The sequence below is a fragment of the Pristiophorus japonicus genome, chromosome 31 (genome assembly GCF_044704955.1).
Source record: "Pristiophorus japonicus isolate sPriJap1 chromosome 31, sPriJap1.hap1, whole genome shotgun sequence".
Lineage (NCBI taxonomy): Eukaryota > Metazoa > Chordata > Chondrichthyes > Pristiophoridae > Pristiophorus > Pristiophorus japonicus.
Window position 1 is genome coordinate 13,543,001 of NC_092007.1, and position 20,546 is coordinate 13,563,546.

Here is a 20,546-nt window from a genome sequence, read left to right on the forward strand (position 1 = left end):
CCTCATTGAAGAAGTAATTAGAACCAAAATGATCATCGTGCATATCCTGTACGGTTATACGCAACAAAAGATATGGACTTATCTCGCCAGATTTACAAATCAAACTTAAACCCTCGTTTTCTGTTTCGAAGAGGATACCTTCGCTCTCGAACAGAACCTTCCCAAACTTGGTGTTGAACATACAGACACATTCTCGGAGACAAGGTCAGCAGCATCACAAAGCACGACACAACCAATGAAGCACTATTTTTCGAAGTGTGGTGATGTCGGAAAAAGCGGCATCCATTTTATGCACAGCAAGCTCCCACCAACAGCACTGTGTTAATGACACAAATCATCGTTTTTTTTAGTGATGGTGGTTGAGGGATAAATATTTGCCCCCGGACACCGGGGAGAACTCCCCCTGCTCTTCTTCCAAATAGTGGCCGTGGGATCTTTTACATCCACCCGAGAGGGCAGACGGGGCCTCGGTTTAATGTCTCATCCGAAAGATGGCACCTCCGACAGTGCGGCGCTCCCTCAGTACTGTCCCTCCGACAGTGCGGGCGCTCCCTCAGTACTGCCCCTCCGACAGTGCGGGCGCTCCCTCAGTACTGCCCCTCCGACAGTGCGGCGCTCCCTCAGTACTGCCCCTCCGACAGTGCGGTGCTCCCTCAGTACTGCCCCTCCGACACTGCGGCGCTCCCGCAGTACTGCCCCTCCGACACTGCGGCGCTCCCGCAGTACCGCCCCTCCAACAGCGTAGTGCGACACTCCCTCAGTACTGCCCCTCCGACAGTGCAGCGCTCCCTCAGTACTGCCCCTCCGACAGTGCGGCACTCCCTCAGTACTGCCCCTCCGACAGTGCGGGCGCTCCCTCAGTACTGCCCCTCCGACAGTACGGGCGCTCCCTCAGTACCGCCCCTCCGACAGTGCGGCACTCCCTCAGTACTGCCCCTCCGACAGCACAGTACGGGCGCTCCCTCAGTACTGCCCCTCCGACAGCACAGTACGACGCTCCCTCAGTACTGACCCTCCGACAGCACAGTGCGACACTCCCTCAGTACTGCCCCTCCAACAGCGTAGTGCAGCGCTCCCTCAGTACTGCCCCTCCAACAGCGCAGTGCGACGCTCCCTCAGTACTGCCCCTCCGACAGCGCAGTGCGGCGCTCCCTCAGTACTGCCCCTCCGACAGCGCAGTGCAGCGCTCCCTCAGTACTGCCCCTCCGACAGCGCAGTGCAGCGCTCCCTCAGTAGGCCCTGGATGATGGGGGTGGATTCTGTGGCGTGAGGGCTCGAAGCCACGACTCTGCGAAGGGCCTTGGGAGTTCAAGACGTCGTATGATTGCAGGTTGTTGAGCAAGGAGAGGCGCTAATTGCCTTCGCTATTCTGCCCTTTGCTATTTCAGCCAAGAGAGACCGAAGTATATGAAAATATGGTGATGACTGATTGTATGGAGACGAACTCCCACACGAGGGGCGTTGATCCCCCTGTGGAGGGTATCGAGTACGCCTCGATCAACTTCGCTCAAGGCCCCAGAGATAGAGACCGGCTCCAGCATAAGCAACCAGCTCGGTAGGTTGACTCCGTCGATATTGGTCTCGAGTCTCTGACTCCTTCCTCCAGTCCATTGTCCAAGATCTCCGCCCTTCTCGACCTGTCCCCAGTTCCACCGTGCTTCATCCAAAGTTCGTTCCTGGCATGTGGGCGGTCGCTGGCCAAGGCCTGGCATTTATCGCCCATTCCCTCGTCGCCCCTTGAGAAGGAGGTGGTGAGCCTCCTTCTTGAGCCGCTGCAGTCCCGTGTGGTGAAGGTGCTCCCACAGTGCTGTTGGGGAGGGAGCTCCAGGGTCGTGAGGCAGCCACGACGAAGGAACGGCCGGTATATTCCCAAGTCGAGGGATGGTGTGTGTGTGTGTGTGTGTGTGTGACTGGGAGGGGAACGTGGAGGTGGGGGGAGTGTTCCCATGGGCCTGCTGAAGTTTACGGAGGGTGGAATATGGGAGCGCAGGTCATAACAGTTACCAACTTACAATGATAGAACGGTTACGGCACAGGAGGAGGCCAGTTGGCCCGTCGAGCCCGTGCTGGCTCTTTGCAAGAGCACCTCGGCCGGCCCCACTCGCCCCCGCCCTTTTCCCCGTAGCCCGGCCAATCGCCCCCTTTTGAAAGCCAAGGCAGAGTCTGCCTCCGTCACCCTCTCTGGCAGCGGGTTCCAGATCCTAGCTGTTGTGAGTGCGACACCTTGCGACCAGCCTTCCGTCACCACCGGAGGGCGCATCTGTTGGAGTCCCGAGGGATCCCAGCCTCGTCGCCAGTTGTTACGTCTCAAACAAAGCAATGTGGCTGAGTACTCAGTAAGTACTTGAGCAAGCGTGACCTTGGTCACTTTATTCGGACTCCAGAGGACTGGCACAGCATGGGGCGCCTGCTTACAAGCCGTGCTCCCAAGGGAGGCGATCGACGAGGGATCGGAAAGCCCCATATCGTCTCACCCTGTAAATAAGTGTACTATTGACTTTTGCTGGGGGGGGGGGGGGAGTGATGTTATGTATGCAACACCTTGAGACCAGCATTCTCCCGCCACCAGAGGGCGCATCTGTTGGAGTCCCAAGGGATCCCAGCATCCCTTGGGAGCACTGTGTATAAGCAGGCCTCCCAGGGGGTCCTTGTGCATGAATCCCAAAAAGTTAGTTTGCAGGTGCAGCAGGTAAGCGGGAAGGCGAACGGGATGTTGGCCTTCATTGCGAGAGGGATGGAGCACAAAAGCAGGGAGGTCCTGCTGCAACTGTACAGGGTATTGGTGAGGCCACACCTGGAGTACTGCGTGCAGTTTTGGTCACCTTACTTAAGGAAGGATATACTGGCTTTGGAGGGGGTACAGAGATGATTCACTAGGCTGATTCCGGAGATGAGGGGGTTACCTTATGATGATAGATTGAGTAGACTGGGTCTTTACTCGTTGGAGTTCAGAAGGATGAGGGGTGATCTTATGGAAACATTTAAAATAATGAAAGGGATAGACAAGATCGAGGCAGAGAGGTTGTTTCCACTGGTCGGGGAGACTAGAACTAGGGGGCACAGCCTCAAAATACAGGGGGAGCCAATTTAAAACCGAGTTGAGAAGAAATTTCTTCTCCCAGAGGGTTGTGAATCTGTGGAATTCTCTGCCCAAGGAAGCAGTTGAGGCTAGCTCATTGAATGTATTCAAGTCACAGATAGATAGATTTTTAACCAATAAGGGAATTAAGGGGAGCGGGCGATAAGTGGAGCTGAGTCCACGGCCAGATCAACCATGAGCTCGTTGAATGGCGGAGCAGGCTCGAGGGGCTAGATGGCCTACTCCTGTTCCTAATTCTTATGTTCTTTATTTGAGACGTAACTCGAACCACTCGCTGCGTAAAAAGATTTTGCCTCGTGTCGTGCCTCTGGTTCTTCTGCCAATCATCCTTATATCTGTGTCCCCTGGTTCTCGCCCCTTCACCAATGGGAACAGGCTCTCTCTATCCGCTCTGACCAGACCCCGCGTGATTTCGAACACCCTCGAGCAAATCTCCTCTCAACCTTCTCGGCTCCAAGAGCAGCCCCAGCTTTTCCAAACTCTCCACGTCACTCGAGTCCCCCATCCCCTGGACCCTATCTCCTAAATGATATCTGTACCCTCTCGAAGAACGTCAGAAACAGGAGCAGGAGTCGGCCATTCGGCCCCTCGAGCCTGCTCCGCCATTTAATACGATCATGGCTGATCCGATCATGGACTCAGCTCCACTTCCCCGCCCGCTCCCCAAAACCCTTCACTCCCTTATCGCTCAAAAATCTGTCTATCTCCACCTTAAATATATTCAATGACCCAGCCCCCACAGCTCTCTGAGGCAGAGAATTCCACAGATTTACAACCCTCTGAGAGACGAAATTCCTCCTCATCTCAGTTTTAAATGGGCGGCCCCTTATTCTGAGACTATGCCCCCTAGATCCCCCCACGAGGGGGAAACATCCTCTCTGCATCTACCCTGTCAAGCCCCCTCAGAATCTTATGCGTTTCGATAAGATCACCTCTCATTCTTCTAAACTCCAATGAGTAGAGGCCCAACCTCCTCAACCTTTCCTCATAAGTCAACTCCTTTAAGAACTTCACATCTGTCCAAAAGGCGCCTTTTATTCATCTATTTGCTTTGGAATTTGCAGATCGACAGTGAAGAAAAGTCCGAAGGCCAATCATGACGCTGATGCTAATGCTATTTATAGTCTGGTACAGAAAGCAGAGCTGCCGTCCAAGGTAAGACACCAAACGTGGGTTGTGACCCCCATTGACTGTCGTTGGGTTAAAGCACCTGGTCCATGTGTCAGACATGGCTCAGTGAGCAGCACTCTCGTCTCTGAGTCAAGAAGGTTGTGGGTTCAAGTCCCGCTCCAGAGATTCGAGCACAAAAGTCGAGGCAGACACTCCAGTGCAGGGCTGAGGGAGCGCCGCACTGCGCTGTCGGAGGGGCAGTACTGAGGGAGTGCCGTACTGCGCTGTCGGAGGGGCAGTACTGAGGGAGCGCCGCACTGTCGGAGGGGGCAGTACTGAGGGAGTACTGCGCTGTCGGAGGGGCAGTACTGAGGGAGCGCCGCACTGCGCTGTCGGAGGGGGCAGTACTGAGGGAGTACTGCGCTGTCGGAGGGGCAGTACTGAGGGAGCGCCGCACTGCGCTGTCGGAGGGGCAGTACTGAGGGAGTGCCGTACTGCACTGTCGGAGGGGCAGTACTGAGGGAGTACTGCGCTGTCGGAGGGGAGGTACTGAGGGAGTGCCGCGCTGCGCTGTCGGAGGGGCAGTACTGAGGGAGTGCCGTACTGCACTGTCGGTGGGGCAGTACTGAGGGAGTACTGCGCTGTCGGAGGGGAGGTACTGAGGGAGTGCCGTACTGCGCTGTCGGTGGGGCAGTACTGAGGGAGTGCCGTACTGCGCTGTCGGAGGGGCAGTACTGAGGGAGTGCCGTACTGCGCTGTCGGAGGGGCAGTGCTGAGGGAGCGCCGTACTGCGCTGTCGGAGGGGCAGTACTGAGGGAGTGCCGTACTGTCGGAGGGGCAGTACTGAGGGAGCACCGCACTGCGCTGTCGGTGGGGCAGTACTGAGGGAGTACTGCGCTGTCGGTGGGGCAGTACTGAGGGAGTGCCGCACTGTCGGAGGGGCAGTACTGAGGGAGCACCGCACTGCGCTGTCGGAGGGGCAGTACTGAGGGAGCGTTGCACTGTCGGAGGGGCGGTACTGAGGGAGTGCCGCACTGTCGGAGGGGCAGTACTGAGGGAGCGCCGTACTGTCGGAGGGGCAGTACTGAGGGAGCGCCGTACTGTCGGAGGGGCAGTACTGAGGGAGCGCCGCACTGTCGGAGGGGCAGTACTGAGGGAGCGTTGCACTGTCGGGGGGGCAGTACTGAGGGAGCGCCGCACTGTCGGAGGGGCGGTACTGAGGGAGTGCCGCACTGTCGGAGGGGCAGTACTGAGGGAGCGCCGCACTGTCGGAGGGGCAGTACTGAGGGAGCGCCGCACTGTCGGAGGGGCAGTACTGAGGGAGCGTTGCACTGTCGGAGGGGCAGTACTGAGGGAGCGTTGCACTGTCGGAGGGGCGGTACTGAGGGAGCATCGCAGTGTCGGAGGGGCAGTACTGAGGGAGCGTTGCACTGGTTGGAATGTCCAATTTATATCAACAAGATGTTACATTTATATAGCGCTATTATGTAGTAAAACGTCCCAAGGCGGTTCACCGGGAGCGATTATCAGACACAATTTGACCCCGAGCCACAGAAGGAGACATTAGAGACAGGTGATCAAAAACTGGGTCGAAGAGGTGCGTCTTAAAGGAGGAGAGAGAGGGGGAGAGGTTTAGGGAGGGAGTTCCAAAGCTTGGGGCCCAGGCAGCTGAAGGCACGGCCACCGATGGTGGAGCGATGGGAATCGGGGGGATGGGTAAGAGGGAGAATTGGAGGAGTGCAGAGATCTGGGAGGGGTGTAGAGGCTGGAGGGGGTTACAGAGATAGGGAGGGGTGTAGGGGCTGGAGGAGGTTACAGAGATAGGGAGGGGTGTAGGGGCTGGAGGAGGTTACAGAGATAGAGAGGGGTGTAGGGGCTGGAGGAGGTTACAGAGATAGGGAGGGGTGTAGGGGCTGGAGGAGGTTACAGAGATAGGGAGGGGTGTAGGGGCTGGAGGGGGTTACAGAGATAGTGAGGGGCGAGGCCATGGAGGGATTTGAAAACAAGGATGAGTATTTTCAAATGGAGGCGTTGCTTAACCGGGAGCCAATGTATGTCAGCGAGCACAGGGGGTGATGGGTGAGCGGGACTGGGTGTGAGTTGGGACACGGGGCAGTGAGCACAGTGGGTGATGGGTGAGTGGGACTGGGTGTGAGTTAGGACACGGGGCAGTGAGCACAGGGGGTGATGGGTGAGCGGGACTGGGTGCGAGTTAGGACACGGGGACAGTGAGCACAGGGGGTGATGGGTGAGTGGGACTGGGTGTGAGTTAGGACACGGGGTCAGTGAGCACAGGGGGTGATGGGTGAGTGGGACTGGGTGTGAGTTAGGACACGGGGCAGTGAGCACAGGGGGTGATGGGTGAGCGGGACTGGGTGTGAGTTAGGACACGGGGCAGTGAGCACAGGGGGTGATGGGTGAGCGGGACTGGGTGCGAGTTAGAACACGGGGACAGTGAGCACAGGGGGTGATGGGTGAGCGGGACTGGGTGCGAGTTAGGACACGGGGCAGTGAGCACAGGGGGTGATGGGTGAGTGGGACTGGGTGTGAGTTAGGACATGGGGGCAGTGAGCACAGGGGGTGATGGGTGAGCGGGATTCGGTGCGAGTTAGGACATGGGGCAGTGAGCACAGGGGGTGATGGGTGAGTGGGACTGGGTGTGAGTTAGGACACGGGGCAGTGAGCACAGGGGGTGATGGGTGAGTGGGACTGGGTGTGAGTTAGGACACGGGGCAGTGAGCGTAGGGGGTGATGGGTGAGCGGGACTGGGTGCGAGTTAGGACACGGGGCAGTGAGCACAGTGGGTGATGGGTGAGTGGGACTGGGTGTGAGTTAGGACACGGGGTCAGTGAGCACAGGGGGTGATGGGTGAGTGGGACTGGGTGTGAGTTAGGACACGGGGTCAGTGAGCACAGGGGGTGATGGGTGAGCGGGACTCGGGGCGAGTTAGGACACGGGGCAGTGAGCACAGGGGGTGATGAGTGAGTGGGACTCGGTGCGAGTTAGGACACGGGGCAGTGAGCACAGGGGGTGATGGGTGAGTGGGACTGGGTGTGAGTTAGGACACGGGGGCAGTGAGCACAGGGGGTGATGGGTGAGTGGGACTGGGTGTGAGTTAGGACACGGGGTCAGTGAGCACTGGGGGTGATGGGTGAGTGGGACTGGGTGTGAGTTAGGACACGGGGCAGTGAGCACAGGGGGTGATGGGTGAGTGGGACTGGGGGTGAGTTAGGACACGGGGCAGTGAGCACAGGGGGTGATGGGTGAGTGGGACTGGGTGTGAGTTAGGACACGGGGGCAGTGAGCACAGGGGGTGATGGGTGAGCGGGACTCGGTGCGAGTTAGGACACGGGGCAGTGAGCACAGGGGGTGATGGGTGAGTGGGACTGGGTGCGAGTTAGGACACGGGGCAGTGAGCACAGGGGGTGATGGGTGAGTGGGACTGGGTGTGAGTTAGGACATGGGGCTAGCCGAGTTAGGGTTTGAGTTAATCTTGTTAATTTGAAGGGATTTGAATGAGTCTATCAAAACCGAAACTGTGCTGACGGAGAGTTAATAAATATTTCTGTGTGTCAGGATATTGAGGAATCCACACTGTACCTTGCCCCAGCGATGATTGCATCGTCAAATCCCGGCTGACTGAAGCAATGCTACAGTTCGTCAATTGTTGGGCAAGCTGGCAAGGTCAGAGGGCATTACACGGGGCAGGGCAAATGCTGCAGCTTGTACGAGAGGTATTCGGTCCCAATAAATACTTCAAAAGGAACAGGGTATGTGGGGAAAGAGAAGGTGGGTTGTGAGACTAATAGGATAAGGTCAGTGTGGCTCAGTGGGCAGCACTCTCGCCTCTGAGTCAGAAGGTTGTGGGTTCAAGTCCCACTCCAGATACTTGAGCACAAAAATCTAGGCTGACACTCGCAGTGCAGTGCTGAGGGAGCGCCGCACTGTCGGAGGGGCAGTGCTGAGGGAGCGCCGCACTGTCGGAGGGGCAGTGCTGAGGGAGCGCCGCACTGTCGGAGGGGCAGTGCTGAGGGAGCGCCGCACTGTCGGAGGGGCAGTGCTGAGGGAGCGCCGCACTGTCGGAGGGGCAGTACTGAGGGAGCGCCGCACTGCGCTGTCGGAGGGGCAGTACTGAGGGAGCGCCGCACTGTTGGAGGGGCAGCACTGAGGGAGCGCAGCACTGTTGGAGGGGCAGTACTGAGGGAGCGCCGCACTGCGCTGTCGGAGGGGCAGTACTGAGGGAGCGCCGCACTGTTGGAGGGGCAGTACTGAGGGAGCGCCGCACTGCGCTGTCAGAGGGGCAGTATTGAGGGAGCGCTGTCGGAGGGGCAGTACTGAGGGAGCGCCGCACTGTCGGAGGGGCAGTACTGAGGGAGCGCTGTACTGCACTGACAGAGGGGCAGTATTGAGGGAGTGCAGGGGGAGTTCTCCCCGGTGTCCTGGGGCCAATATTTATCCCTTAAACTGACATCACTAACACAGACGATCCGGGTCATTATCACATTGGCTGTGTGTGGGAGCTTGCTGTGCGCAAATTGGCGTTTCCCACATTACAACAGCGAGCGCACTCCACAAGATATTTCTTGGGCTGTGAGGCGCTTTGAGAAATGCGATGGTTGAGAAAGGTGCTGTAGAAATGCAAGTCTTTCATTCTTTCAAAGAGCCAGCAGAGGTTCGATGGGCCAAACGGCCTCCTCCTGTGTTGTGAGAGGCCCTGACTCGATAGGTCAGTCCCCGTGCGCAACCGTTGTTCTTGAGTCACCAACAACAGGAAAGATATGTTCCCTTTTTTTTATTCTTACAGAAAGTTCGGTATTTCCCCCAAACCTGTGTCACTGCCAGCACCGGACACGGCGCTGAAATTCTCAAAGTCTCTCACGGCACGGAGCGGCCGGTTGAAGTAGCTCTGTCTCAACTCGCTCCGCGGAGTTGCTGTGGTCCAGGAAGCATCGAATCGTCGAAATCTACGGCACGGAAGGAGGCCATTCGGCCCATCGTGTCCGTGTTGTGCCGGCCGACCAAGAGCTACCCAGCCCAATCCCACGTTCCAGCTCTGGGTCCGTAGCCCTGCAGGTTACAGCACTTCAAGTGTACATCCAAATGTGGTGAAGGGTTCTGCCTCTACCGCCCTTTCAGGCAGTGAGTTCCCCCCCAGACCCCCACCATCACCATCAGAGGCAGTGCCTCGGAATCGAGGAAGACTTGCCTCCACTCTTAACACGAGTCCTGAGGTGACTGAACAGCCCAATATGGGAACCACAGTCCCTGTCACAGGTGGGACAGATAGACGTTGAGGGAAGGGGAGGGTGGGACAGATAGACGTTGAGGGAAGGGGAGGGTGGGACAGATAGACGTTGAGGGAAGGGGAGGGTGGGACAGATAGACGTTGAGGGAAGGGGAGGGTGGGACAGACAGACGTTGAGGGAAGGGGAGGGTAGGACTGGTTTGCCGCACGCTCCTTCCGCTGCCTGCGCTTGGTTTCTGCACGCTCTCGGCGACGAGACTCGAGGTGCTCAGCGCCCTCCCGGATGCACTCCCTCCACTTAGGGCGGACTGGTCTTTGGGCCCAGGGACTCCCAGGTGTCGGTGGGGATGTTGCACTTTATCAGGGAGGCTTTGAGGGTGGTCCCTTGTAACGTTTCCTCTGCCCACCTTTGGCACGTTTGCCCGTGAAGGAGTTCCGAGTAGAGCACTTGCTTTGGGGAGTCTCGTGTCTGCGGGCCATGCGGACAATGTGGCCCTGCCCAGCGGAGCTGGTCGAGTGTGGTCAGTGCTTCGATGCTGGGGATGTTGGCCTGGTCGAGGACGCTAACGTTGGTGCGTCTGTCCTCCCAGGGGATTTGCAGGATCTCGCGGAGACATCGTTGGTGGTATTTCTCCAGCGACTTGAGATGTCTACTGTACATGGTCCATGTCTCTGAGCTATACAGGAGGGCGGGTATCACTACAGCCCTGTAGACCATGAGCTTGGTGGCTCAGTACTGCCCCTCCGACAGTGCGGCGCTCCCTCAGTACTGCCCCTCTGACAGTGCGGCACTCCCTCAGTACTGCCCCTCCGGCAATGCAGCACTCCCTCAGTACCGGCCCTCCGACAGTGCGGCACTCCCTCAGTACTGCCCCTCCGACAGTGCGGCGCTCCCTCAGTACTGCCCCTCCGGCAATGCAGCACTCCCTCAGTACCGGCCCTCCGACAGTGCGGCACTCCCTCAGTACTGCCCCTCCGACAGTGCGGCGCTCCCTCATTACTGCCCCTCCGACAGCGCAGTACGGCGCTCCCTCATTACTGCCCCTCCGACAGCGCAGTACGGTGCTCCCTCAGTACTGCCCCTCCGACAGTACGGTGCTCCCTCAGTACTGCCCCTCCGACAGCGCAGTACGGCGCTCTCTCAGTACTGGCTTAGGGGAGCGTCGGGATGGATTACGGGCTCTAGTCTGTGCAGCGGGGGAGGAAGGGGCTCGAACCTACGATGTTCTTCGATGAGCAAGAGAGTGAGAACCCACTGAAATAAGGCTGACACTTAGTCGTGCTGAGATTGAGCCTGTTGTTGTTTAGCCGAGAGAATCGCACTGACCCGTTCTCATTCTCTCCATGTTGCAGCAACTAGCCAATGACGATTATGAGAATGTCAGCCATCTGTACTCCAACGACGATGACGGCAGTGAGGACGAGGTTAATTACACTTCGGTAGTCCACCTCAACCTGCCCAGAAACCGTTTGCAACGTCGCATTTCGGAGGACAGTATCGATTACACTGACATCCGGTTTTAACCCTTCCAGGTACAGAATAACATAAGAAATAGGAGCAGGAGTCGGCCATTCGGCCCCTCGAGCCTGCTCCGCCATTTAATACCACCATGACTGATCCGATCATGGACTCAGCTCCACTTCCCTGCCCGCCCCCTTATCCCCTTATCGGTTAAGAAACTGTCTATCTCTGTCTTAAATATATTCAATGTCCCGGCTTCCACAGCTCTCTGGGGCAGAGAATTCCACAGATTTACAACCCTCAGAGAGAAGAAATTCCTCCTCATCTCAGTTTTAAATGGGCGGCCCCTTATTCTAAGACCATGCCCCCTAGTTCTAGTCTCCCCCATCAGTGGAAACATCCTCTCTGCATCCACCTTGTCGAGCCCCCCTCATAATCTGATACGTTTCGATAAGATCACCTCTCATTCTTCTGAATTCCAATGAGTCGAGGCCCAACCTCCTCAACCTTTCCTCATAAGTCAACCCCCTCATCTCTGGAATCAACCGAGTGAACCTTCTCTGAACTGCCTCCAATGCAAGTATATCCCTCCTTAAATATGGAGACCAAAACTGCACGCAGTACTCCAGGTGTGGCCTCACCAATACCCTGTATAACTGGAGCAAGACTTCCCTGCTTTTATACTCCATCGCCCTTTGCAATAAAGGCTAAAGCACTGAATCAATCAGTGAGGGAGAGTTGGACATCGGCAATTGGGGGAGTGGGACTGGGACTGGGAGAGAGGGACAGCACTCAGGCCACACCTTGCATTTACAGAGCACCTTTAACATAGTAAAACATCTCAAGATGCTTTGCGGCAGTGTTATAGGACAAATCAGATGAATTTGACACCGAGCCACAGAAGGAGAAATTATGGGAGCTGCTTGGTCAAAGAGGTCAGTTTTAAGGAGCGTCTTGAAGGAGGAAAGAGCGTTAGAGAGGCGGAGAGGTTTACGAAGGGAGTTCCAGAGCTTGGGTCCCAAGCAACAGAAAGCACGTCTGCCAATGGTGGAACGATGGCTTCAGGGTGACCAAGGCTGGGAACTCAACATCCAGGGGTATTCAGCATTTAGGAACGATAGACAGAAAGGAAAAGGAGGCAGGGTGGTGTTGCTGGTTACAGAGATTAACGCAATAGAAAGGAGGGGCATTAGCCTGGGTGATGTGGAATCGGTATGGGTGGAGCTATGGAATACCAAAGAGCAGAAAACGCTAGTGGGAGTTGTGTACAGACCACCAAACATTAGTAGTGAGGTTGGGGACAGCATCAAACAAGAAATTAGGGATGTGTGCAATAAAGGTACAGCAGTAATCATGGGCGACTTTAATCCATACATTGATTGGGCTAACCAAACTGATAGCAATGCGGTGGAGGAGGATTTCCTGGAGTGTATTAGGGATGGTTTTCTAGACCAATATGTCGAGGAACCAACCAGGGAGCTGGCCATCCTAGACTGGGTGATGTGTAATGAGAAAGGACTAATTAGCAATCTTGTTGTGCGAGGCCCCTTGGGGAAGAGTGACCATAATATGGTAGAATTCCTTATAAGATGGAGAGTGACAAAGTTAATTCAGAAACTAGGTTCCTAAACTTAAGGAAAGGTAACTTTGATGGTATGAGGTGGGAATTGGCTAGAATAGACTGGCGAATGATACTTAAAGGGTTGACAGTGGATAGGCAATGGCAAACCTTTAAAGATCATATGGACAAACTTCAGCAATTGTACATCCCTGTCTGGAGTAAAAATAAAATGGGGAAGGTGGCTCAACCGTGGCTAACAAGGGAAATTAAGGATAGTGTTAAATCCAAGGAACATGCATATAAATTGGCCAGAAAAAGCAGCAAACCTGAGGACTGGGAGAAATTTAGAATTCAGCAGAGGAGGACAAAGGGTTTAATTAAGAGGGGGAAAATAGAGTATGAGAGGAAACTTGCCGGAACATAAAAACTGACTGCAAAAGCTTCTATAGATATGTGAAGAGAAAAAGATTAGTGAAGACAAATGTAGGTCCCTTGCAATTGGATTCGGGTGAATTTATAATGGAGAACAAAGAAATGGCAGACCAATTGAACACGTAATTTGGTCCTGTGTTCACAAAGGAAGACACAAATAACCTTCTGAATGTACCAGGGGACCGAGGGTCTAGTGAGAAGGAGGAACTGAAGGATATCCTTATTAGGCGGGAAATTGCATTAGGAAAATTGATGGGATTGAAGGCCGATAAATCCCCGGGGCCTGATAGTCTGCATCCCAGAGTACTTAAGGAAGTGGCCCTGGAAATAGTGGATGCATTGGTGATCATTTTCCAACAGTCTATCGACTCTGGATCAGTTCCTATGGACTGGAGGGTAGCTAATGTAACACCACTTTTTAAAAAAGGAGGGAGAGAGAAAGGAGGTAATTATAGACCAGTTAGCCTGACATCAGTAGTGGGGAAAATGTACGAATCAATCATTAAGGATGAAATAGCAGCGCATTTGGAGAGCAGTGATAGGATTGGTCCAAGTCAGCATGGATTTATGAAAGGGAAATCATGCTTGACGAATCTTCTAGAATTTTTTGAGGATGTAACTAGTAGAGTGGACAAGGGAGAACCAGTGGATGTGGTGTATTTGGATTTTCAAAAGGCTTTTGACAAGGTCCCACACAGGAGATTGGTGTGCAAAATTAAAGCACATGGTATTGGGGGTAATGTACTGACGTGGATAGAGAACTGGTTGGCAGACAGGAAGCAGAGAGTCGGGATAAACGGGTCCTTTTCAGAATGGCAGGCAGTGACTAGTGGGGTACCACAGGGTTCAGTGCTGGGACCCCAGCTCTTTACAATATATATTAATGATTTGGATGATGGAATTGAGTGTAATATCTCCAAGTTTGCAGATGACACTAAGCTGGGTGGCGGTGTGAGCTGTGAGGAGGACGCTAAGAGGCTGCAGGGTGACTTGGACAGGTTAGGTAAGTGGGCAAATGCATGGCAGATGCAGTATAATGTGGATAAATGTGAGGTTATCCACTTTGGGGGCAAAAACACGAAAGCAGAATATTATATGAATGGCAGCAGATTAGGAAAAGGGGAGGTGCAACGAGACCTGGGTGTCATGGTACATCAGTCATTGAAAGTTGCCATGCAGGTACAGCAGGCGGTGAAGAAGGCAAATGGCATGTTGGCCTTCATAGCGAGAGGATTTGAGTATAGGAGCAGGGAGGTCTTACTGCAGTTGTACAGGGCCTTGGTGAGACCACACCTGGAATATTGTGTTCAGTTTTGGTCTCCTAATCGGAGGAAGGACGTTCTTGCTATTGAGGGAGTGCAGCGAAGGTTCACCAGACTGATTCCCGGGATGGCTGGACTGACATATGAGGAGAGACTGGATCGACTAGGCTTATATTCACTGGAATTTAGAAGAATGAGAGGGGATCTCATAGAAACATATAAAATTCTGACGGGATTCAACAGGTTAGATGCAGGAAGAATGTTCCCGATGTTGGGGAAGTCCAGAACCAGAGGTCACAGTCTAAGGATAAGGGGTAAGCCATTTAGGACCGAGATGAGGAGAAACTTCTTCACCTAGAGAGTTGTGAACCTGTGGAATTCCCTACCGCAGAGAGTTGTTGAGGCCAGTTCATTGGAAATATTCAAAAGGGAGTTAGATGTGGCCCTTACGGCTAAAGAGATCAAGGGGTATGGAGAGAAAGCAGGAATGGGATACTGAGGGAATGATCAGCCATGATCATATTGAATGGTGGGGCAGGCTCGAAGGGCCGAATGGCCTACTCCTGCACCTATTGTCTATGTTTCGATGTTCGATGTTTAAATCGCGTTAATGGACAAGTGGCCAGAATTGGAGGAGCGCCTAGATCTGTGAAGGTTGTAGGAGTTTACATAGATAGGGAGGGGTGCAGGGGCTGGAGGGGGTTATAGAGATAGGGAGGGGTGTAGGGGCTGGAGGGGGTTACAAAGATAGGGAGGGGTGTAGGGGCTGGAGGCGGTTACAGATATAGGGAGGGGTGTAGGGGCTGGAGGAGGTTACAGAGATAGGGAGGGGTGTAGGGGCTGGAGGAGGTTACAGAGATAGGGAGGGGTGTAGGGGCTGGAGGAGGTTACAGAGATAGGGAGGGGTGTAGGGGCTGCTGGAGATTACAGAGATAGGGAGAGGTGTAGGGGCTGGAGGGGTTAAAGAGATAGGGAGGGGTGTAGGGCTGGAGAAGGTTACAGAGATAGGGAGGGTTGTAGGGGCTGGAGGAGGTTACAGAGATAGGGAGGGGTGTAGGGGCTGGTGGAGGTTACAGAGATAGGGAGAGGTGTAGGGGCTGAAGGAGGTTACAGAGATAGGGAGTGGTGTAGGGGCTGCAGCGGGTTACAGAGATAGGGAGGGGTGTAGGGGCTGGAGGGGGTTACAGAGATAGGGAGGGGTGTAGGAGCTGGAGGAGTTGACAGAGATAGGGAGGGGTGTAGGGGCTGGAGGGGGTTACAGAAATAGGGAGGGGTGTAGGGGTTGTAGGAGGTTAAAGAGATAGGGAGGGGTGTAGGGGCTGGAGGAGGATACAGAGATAGGGAGGGGTGCAGGGGTTGTAGGAGGTTACAGAGATAGGGAGGGGTTTGGGGGCTGGAGGGGGTTACAGAGATAGGGAGAGATGTAGGGGCTGGAGGCGGTTACAGAGATAGGGAGGGGTGTAGGGGCTGGAGTGGGTTACTGAGATAGGGAGAGGTGTAGGGGCTGGAGGGGGTTACAGAGATAGGGAGGGGTGTAGGTGCTGGAGGAGGTTACAGAGATAGGGAGGGGTGTAGGTGCTGGAGGGGGTTACAGAGATAGGGAGGGGTGTAGGGGCTGGAGGGGGTTACAGAGATAGGGAGGGGTTTAGGGGTTGGAGGAGGTTACAGAGATAGGAAGGGGTGTAGGGGCTGGAGGGGGTTACAGAGATAGGGAGAGGTGTAGGGGCTGGAAGAGGTTACAGAGATAGGGAGGGGTGTAGTGGTTGTAGGAGGTTACAGAGATATGGAGGGGTGTAGGGGCTGGAGGATGTTACAGAGATAGGGAAGGGTGTAAGGGCGGCAGGAGGTTACAAAGATAGGGAGGGGTGTTGGGGCTGGAGGGGGTTACAGAAATAGGGAGGAGTGTCGGGGCTGGAGGGGGTTACAGAGACAGGGAGGGGTGTAGGGGCTGGTGGAGGTTACAGAGATAGGGAGAGGTGTAGGGGCTGGAGGAGCTTACAGAGATAGGGAAGGGTGTAGGGGCTGGAGGGGGTTACAGGGATAGGGAGGGGTTTAGGGGCTGGAGGGGGTTACAGAGATAGGGAGGGGTGTAGGGGCTGGTGGAGGTTACAGAGATAGGGAGAGGTGTAGGGGCTGGAGGAGGTTACAGAGATAGGGAGAGGTGTAGGGGCTGGAGGAGGTTACAGAGATAGGGCGAAATGTAGGGGCTGGAGGAGGTTACAGAGATAGGGAGGGGTGTAGGGGCTGGAGGGATTTGTAAAAAAGGATGAGAATTTTGAAATCGAGGCGTTGCCGGACCGGGAGCCAATGTAGGTCAATGAGCACAGGGGGTGATGGGTGAGTGGGACTGGGTGTGAGTTAGGACACGGGCAGTGAGCACAGGGGGTGATGGGTGAGTGGGACTGGGTGTGAGTTAGGACACGGGGCAGTGAGCACAGGGGGTGATGGGTGAGTGGGACTGGGTGTGAGTTAGGACACGGGGCAGTGAGCACAGGGGGTGATGGGTGAGTAGGACTGGGTGCGAGTTAGGACACGGGGGCAGTGAGCACAGGGGGTGATGGGTGAGCGGGACTGGGTGTGAGTTAGGACACGGGGCAGTGAGCACAGGGGGTGATGGGTGAGCGGGACTCGGGGTGAGTTAGGACACGGGGGCAGTGAGCACAGGGGATGATGGGTGAGTGGGACTCGGTGCGAGTTAGGACACGGGGTCAGTGCGCACAGGGGGTGATGGGTGAGTGGGACTCGGGGTGAGTTAGGACACGGGGGCAGTGAGCACAGGGGGTGATGGGTGAGTGGGACTCGGGGTGAGTTAGGACACGGGGGCAGTGAGCACAGGGGGTGATTGGTGAGCGGGACTCGGGGCGAGTTAGGACACGGGGCAGTGAGCACAGGGGGTGATGGGTGAGCGGGACTGGGTGTGAGTTAGGACACGGGGTCAGTGAGCACAGTGGGTGATGGGTGAGTGGGACTGGGTGTGAGTTAGGACACGGGGGCAGTGAGCACAGCGGGTGATGGGTGAGTGGGACTGGGTGTGAGTTAGGATACGGGGGCAGTGAGCACAGCGGGTGATGGGTGAGTGCGACTGGGTGCGAGTTAGGACACGGGGCAGTGAGCACAGGGGGTGATGGGTGAGCGGGACTCGGTGCGAGTTAGGACACAGGGCAGTGAGCACAGGGGGTGATGGGTAAGCGGGACTCGGTGCGAGTTAGGACACAGGGCAGTGAGCACAGGGGGTGATGGGTGAGCAGGACTGGGTGTGAGTTAGGACACGGGGTCAGTGAGCACAGGGGTGATGGGTGAGCGGGACTCGGTGCGAGTTAGGACACGGGGTCAGTGCGCACAGGGGGTGATGGGTGAGCGGGACTCGGGGTGAGTTAGGACACGGGGGCAGTGGGGTTTTGGACGAGCTGATGGTTACGGAGCGGGGTCGGTGGGAGGCCGGCCAGGAGAGTGTCAGAATGGTCACGTATCGAGGTGACAAGTGTCGTGGGTAGTTAAGATAGGGGCAGTTTCGTCTTATACTGGGCTATTGCCGTAACGTGGTTTGGAGTTCCTTTGCCACATGAAACACTTTGTGGGTACGGCCTTGTGGATTGACTTCTGAGTGTGATCCCATACTCATGTGACATCTACACACACACACACACACACACACACACAAGTGATTCTTTGCCTCCCGAACTTAGACGCAACATTCTTAGGGCACCTAATAATACCCCGTCAGAGATCAACAGACTGGTGCTGTATTCTCGAGCAAAGAGAAGGCTGAGGGTGTGATAGAGGTCTTTCGATCATGAAAGGGTTCGTTAGGGTAGACGTAGAGAAGATGTTTCTACCTGTGGAGGAAGACCAGAACTAGGGGCCAAGTGAGTGGGCAAAAATTTGGCAGATGGAGTATAACATTGGAAAACGTGAGGTTATCCACTTTGGCAGAAATAATAGACGAGCAAATTATTATGTAAATGGAGAAAGATTGCAAAGTGCCGCAGTACAGCGGGACGTGGGGGTTACTTGTGCATGAAACACAAAAGGTTAGTATGCAGGTACAGCAAGTGATCAGGAAGGCCAATGGTATCTTGGCCTTTATTGCAAAGGAGATGGAGTATAAAAGCAGGGAAGTCTTGCTCCAGTTATACAGGGTATTGGTGAGGCCACACCTGGAGTACTGCGTGCAGTTTTGGTCTCCATATTTACGAAAGGAGATACTTGCTTTGGAGGCAGTTCAGAGAAGGTTCACTCGGTTGATTCCGGGGATGAGGGGGTTGACTTATGAGGAAAGGTTGAGTAGGTTGGGCCTCTACTCATTGGAATTCAGAAGAATGAGAGGTGATCTTATCGAAACGTATCAGATTATGAGGGGGCTCGACAAGGTGGATGCAGAGAGGATGTTCCCACTGATGGGGGAGACTAGAACTAGGGGGCATGGTCTTAGAATAAGGGGCCGCCCATTTAAAACTGAGATGAGGAGGAATTTCTTCTCTCAGAGGGTTGTAAATCTGTGGAATTCTCTGCCCCAGAGAGCTGTGGAGGCTGGGTCATTGAATATATTTAAGGTGGAGATAGACAGATTTTTGAGCGATAAGGGAGTGAAGGGTTATGGGGAGCGGGCGGGGAAGTGGAGCTGAGTCCATGATCGGATCAGCCATGTTCGTATTAAATGGCGGAGCAGGCTCGAGGGGCCGAATGGCCGACTCCTGCTCCTATTTCTGATGTTCATCAATATACGACAGTCACTAATAAATCCAATGGGGAATTCAGGAGAAACTTCTTTACCCAGAGAGGGGTGAGAATGTGGGACTCGCTCCCACAGGGAGGGGTCGAGGCGAGGAGCAGAGATACATTTAAGGGGGACGCTGGATAAACACATGAGGGAGAAAGGAATAGAAGGATATGGTGATGGGGTGAGATGGAGAGGGGAGGGAGGGGGCTGGTGTGGGACATAAACCCCGGCACGGAGCGGTGGGACATAAACCCCGGCACGGAGCGGTGGGACATAAACCCCGGCACGGAGCGGGGGGGCCCAGTGGCCTGTGTCTGGGCTGTACATCGCGTAGCCTGACACAGCCTCTGGTATGGGTAGCAGTGTGGTTGTGTGACTGAGACAGTAATCCAGGGGCCTGGTCTAATGATCCGGAGACACCAGTTCAAATCCCACCAAGGCAGCTGGGGAATATAATTTCGGTTCATTAAATAAATCCCGAATAAAAAGCCAGTGTCGGTATTGGTGAGCATGAAGCTACTGGATTTTTGTACAAACCCAACGGGTTCACTAACGTCCTTTAGGGAAGGAAATCTGCTGTCCTTACCCCCCGCTCTGGCCTACATGTGACTCCAGACCCATAGCAGTGTGGTTGACTCTGAACTGCCCTCTGAAATGGCCCAGCGGGCCACTCAGTTGTACCAAAGCACTACGACAAATTCAACACTGTGGGAGCACCTTCACCACACGGACTGCAGCGGTTCAAGAAGGAGGCTCACCACCTCCTTCTCAAGGGGCGACGAGGGATGGGCAATAAATGCTGGGCCTTGCCAGCGACACCCACATCCCAGGAAAGAATAGAACAAAACAATCGATATAATTCTACAACTCAATTAACACTCTCTCTCTCTCTTTTGCCTACCTCAGATAGACCATGTACAGAGTGAACAAGGAACTGCATTCAACCAGAATGAAACACCTCAATTAATATTCTCCCGAGCCTCAGAATGGACTGCGGCATAGAAGCAATGTTGAATAAATCAGACGGAGCACCGTGCACAGTTCTGGTCACCATATACCTGGGTTAGACCACACTTGGAGCACTGTGCACAGTTCTGGTCTCCATATACCTGGGTTAGACCACACTGGGAGCACTGTGCACAGTTCTGGTCTCCATATACCTGGATTAGACCACACTGGGAGCACTGTGCACAGTTCTGGTCTCCATATACCTGGGTTAGACCACACTTGGAGCACCGTGCACAGTTCTGGTCTCCATATACCTGGGTTAGACCACACTTGGAGCACTGTGCACAGTTCTGGTTTCCATATACCTGGGTTAGACCACACTTGGAGCACCGTGCACAGTTCTGGTCTCCATATACCTGGGTTAGACCACACTTGGAGCACTGTGCACAGTTCTGGTCTCCGTATACCTGGGTTAGACCACACTTGGAGCACTGTGCACAGTTCTGGTCTCCATATACCTGGGTTAGACCACACTTGGAGCACTGTGCACAGTTCTGGTCTCCATATACCTGGGTTAGACCACACTTGGAGCACTGTGCACAGTTCTGGTCTCCATATACCTGGGTTAGACCACACTTGGAGCACTGTGCACAGTTCTGGTCTCCATATACCTGGGTTAGACCACACTTGGAGCACTGTGCACAGT

The 20,546-nt window shown here is 54.8% G+C and overlaps 1 protein-coding gene across 1 annotated transcript in view; it reads left to right on the forward strand.

Moving 5' to 3' along the window:
- Window positions 1-20,058, forward strand: part of LOC139240447 (B-cell receptor CD22-like) — a 136,672-nt gene extending 116,614 nt beyond the window's left edge. The window contains exons 14-17 of the mRNA XM_070868975.1: window positions 1,389-1,555; window positions 4,165-4,255; window positions 10,809-10,988; window positions 19,799-20,058. Coding sequence (XP_070725076.1) covers window positions 1,389-1,555; window positions 4,165-4,255; window positions 10,809-10,979 — 429 coding nt within the window. The 3' untranslated portion in view covers window positions 10,980-10,988; window positions 19,799-20,058. The remainder of the gene's footprint in view (window positions 1-1,388; window positions 1,556-4,164; window positions 4,256-10,808; window positions 10,989-19,798) is intronic.
- Window positions 20,059-20,546: the final 488 nt, after the last annotated feature.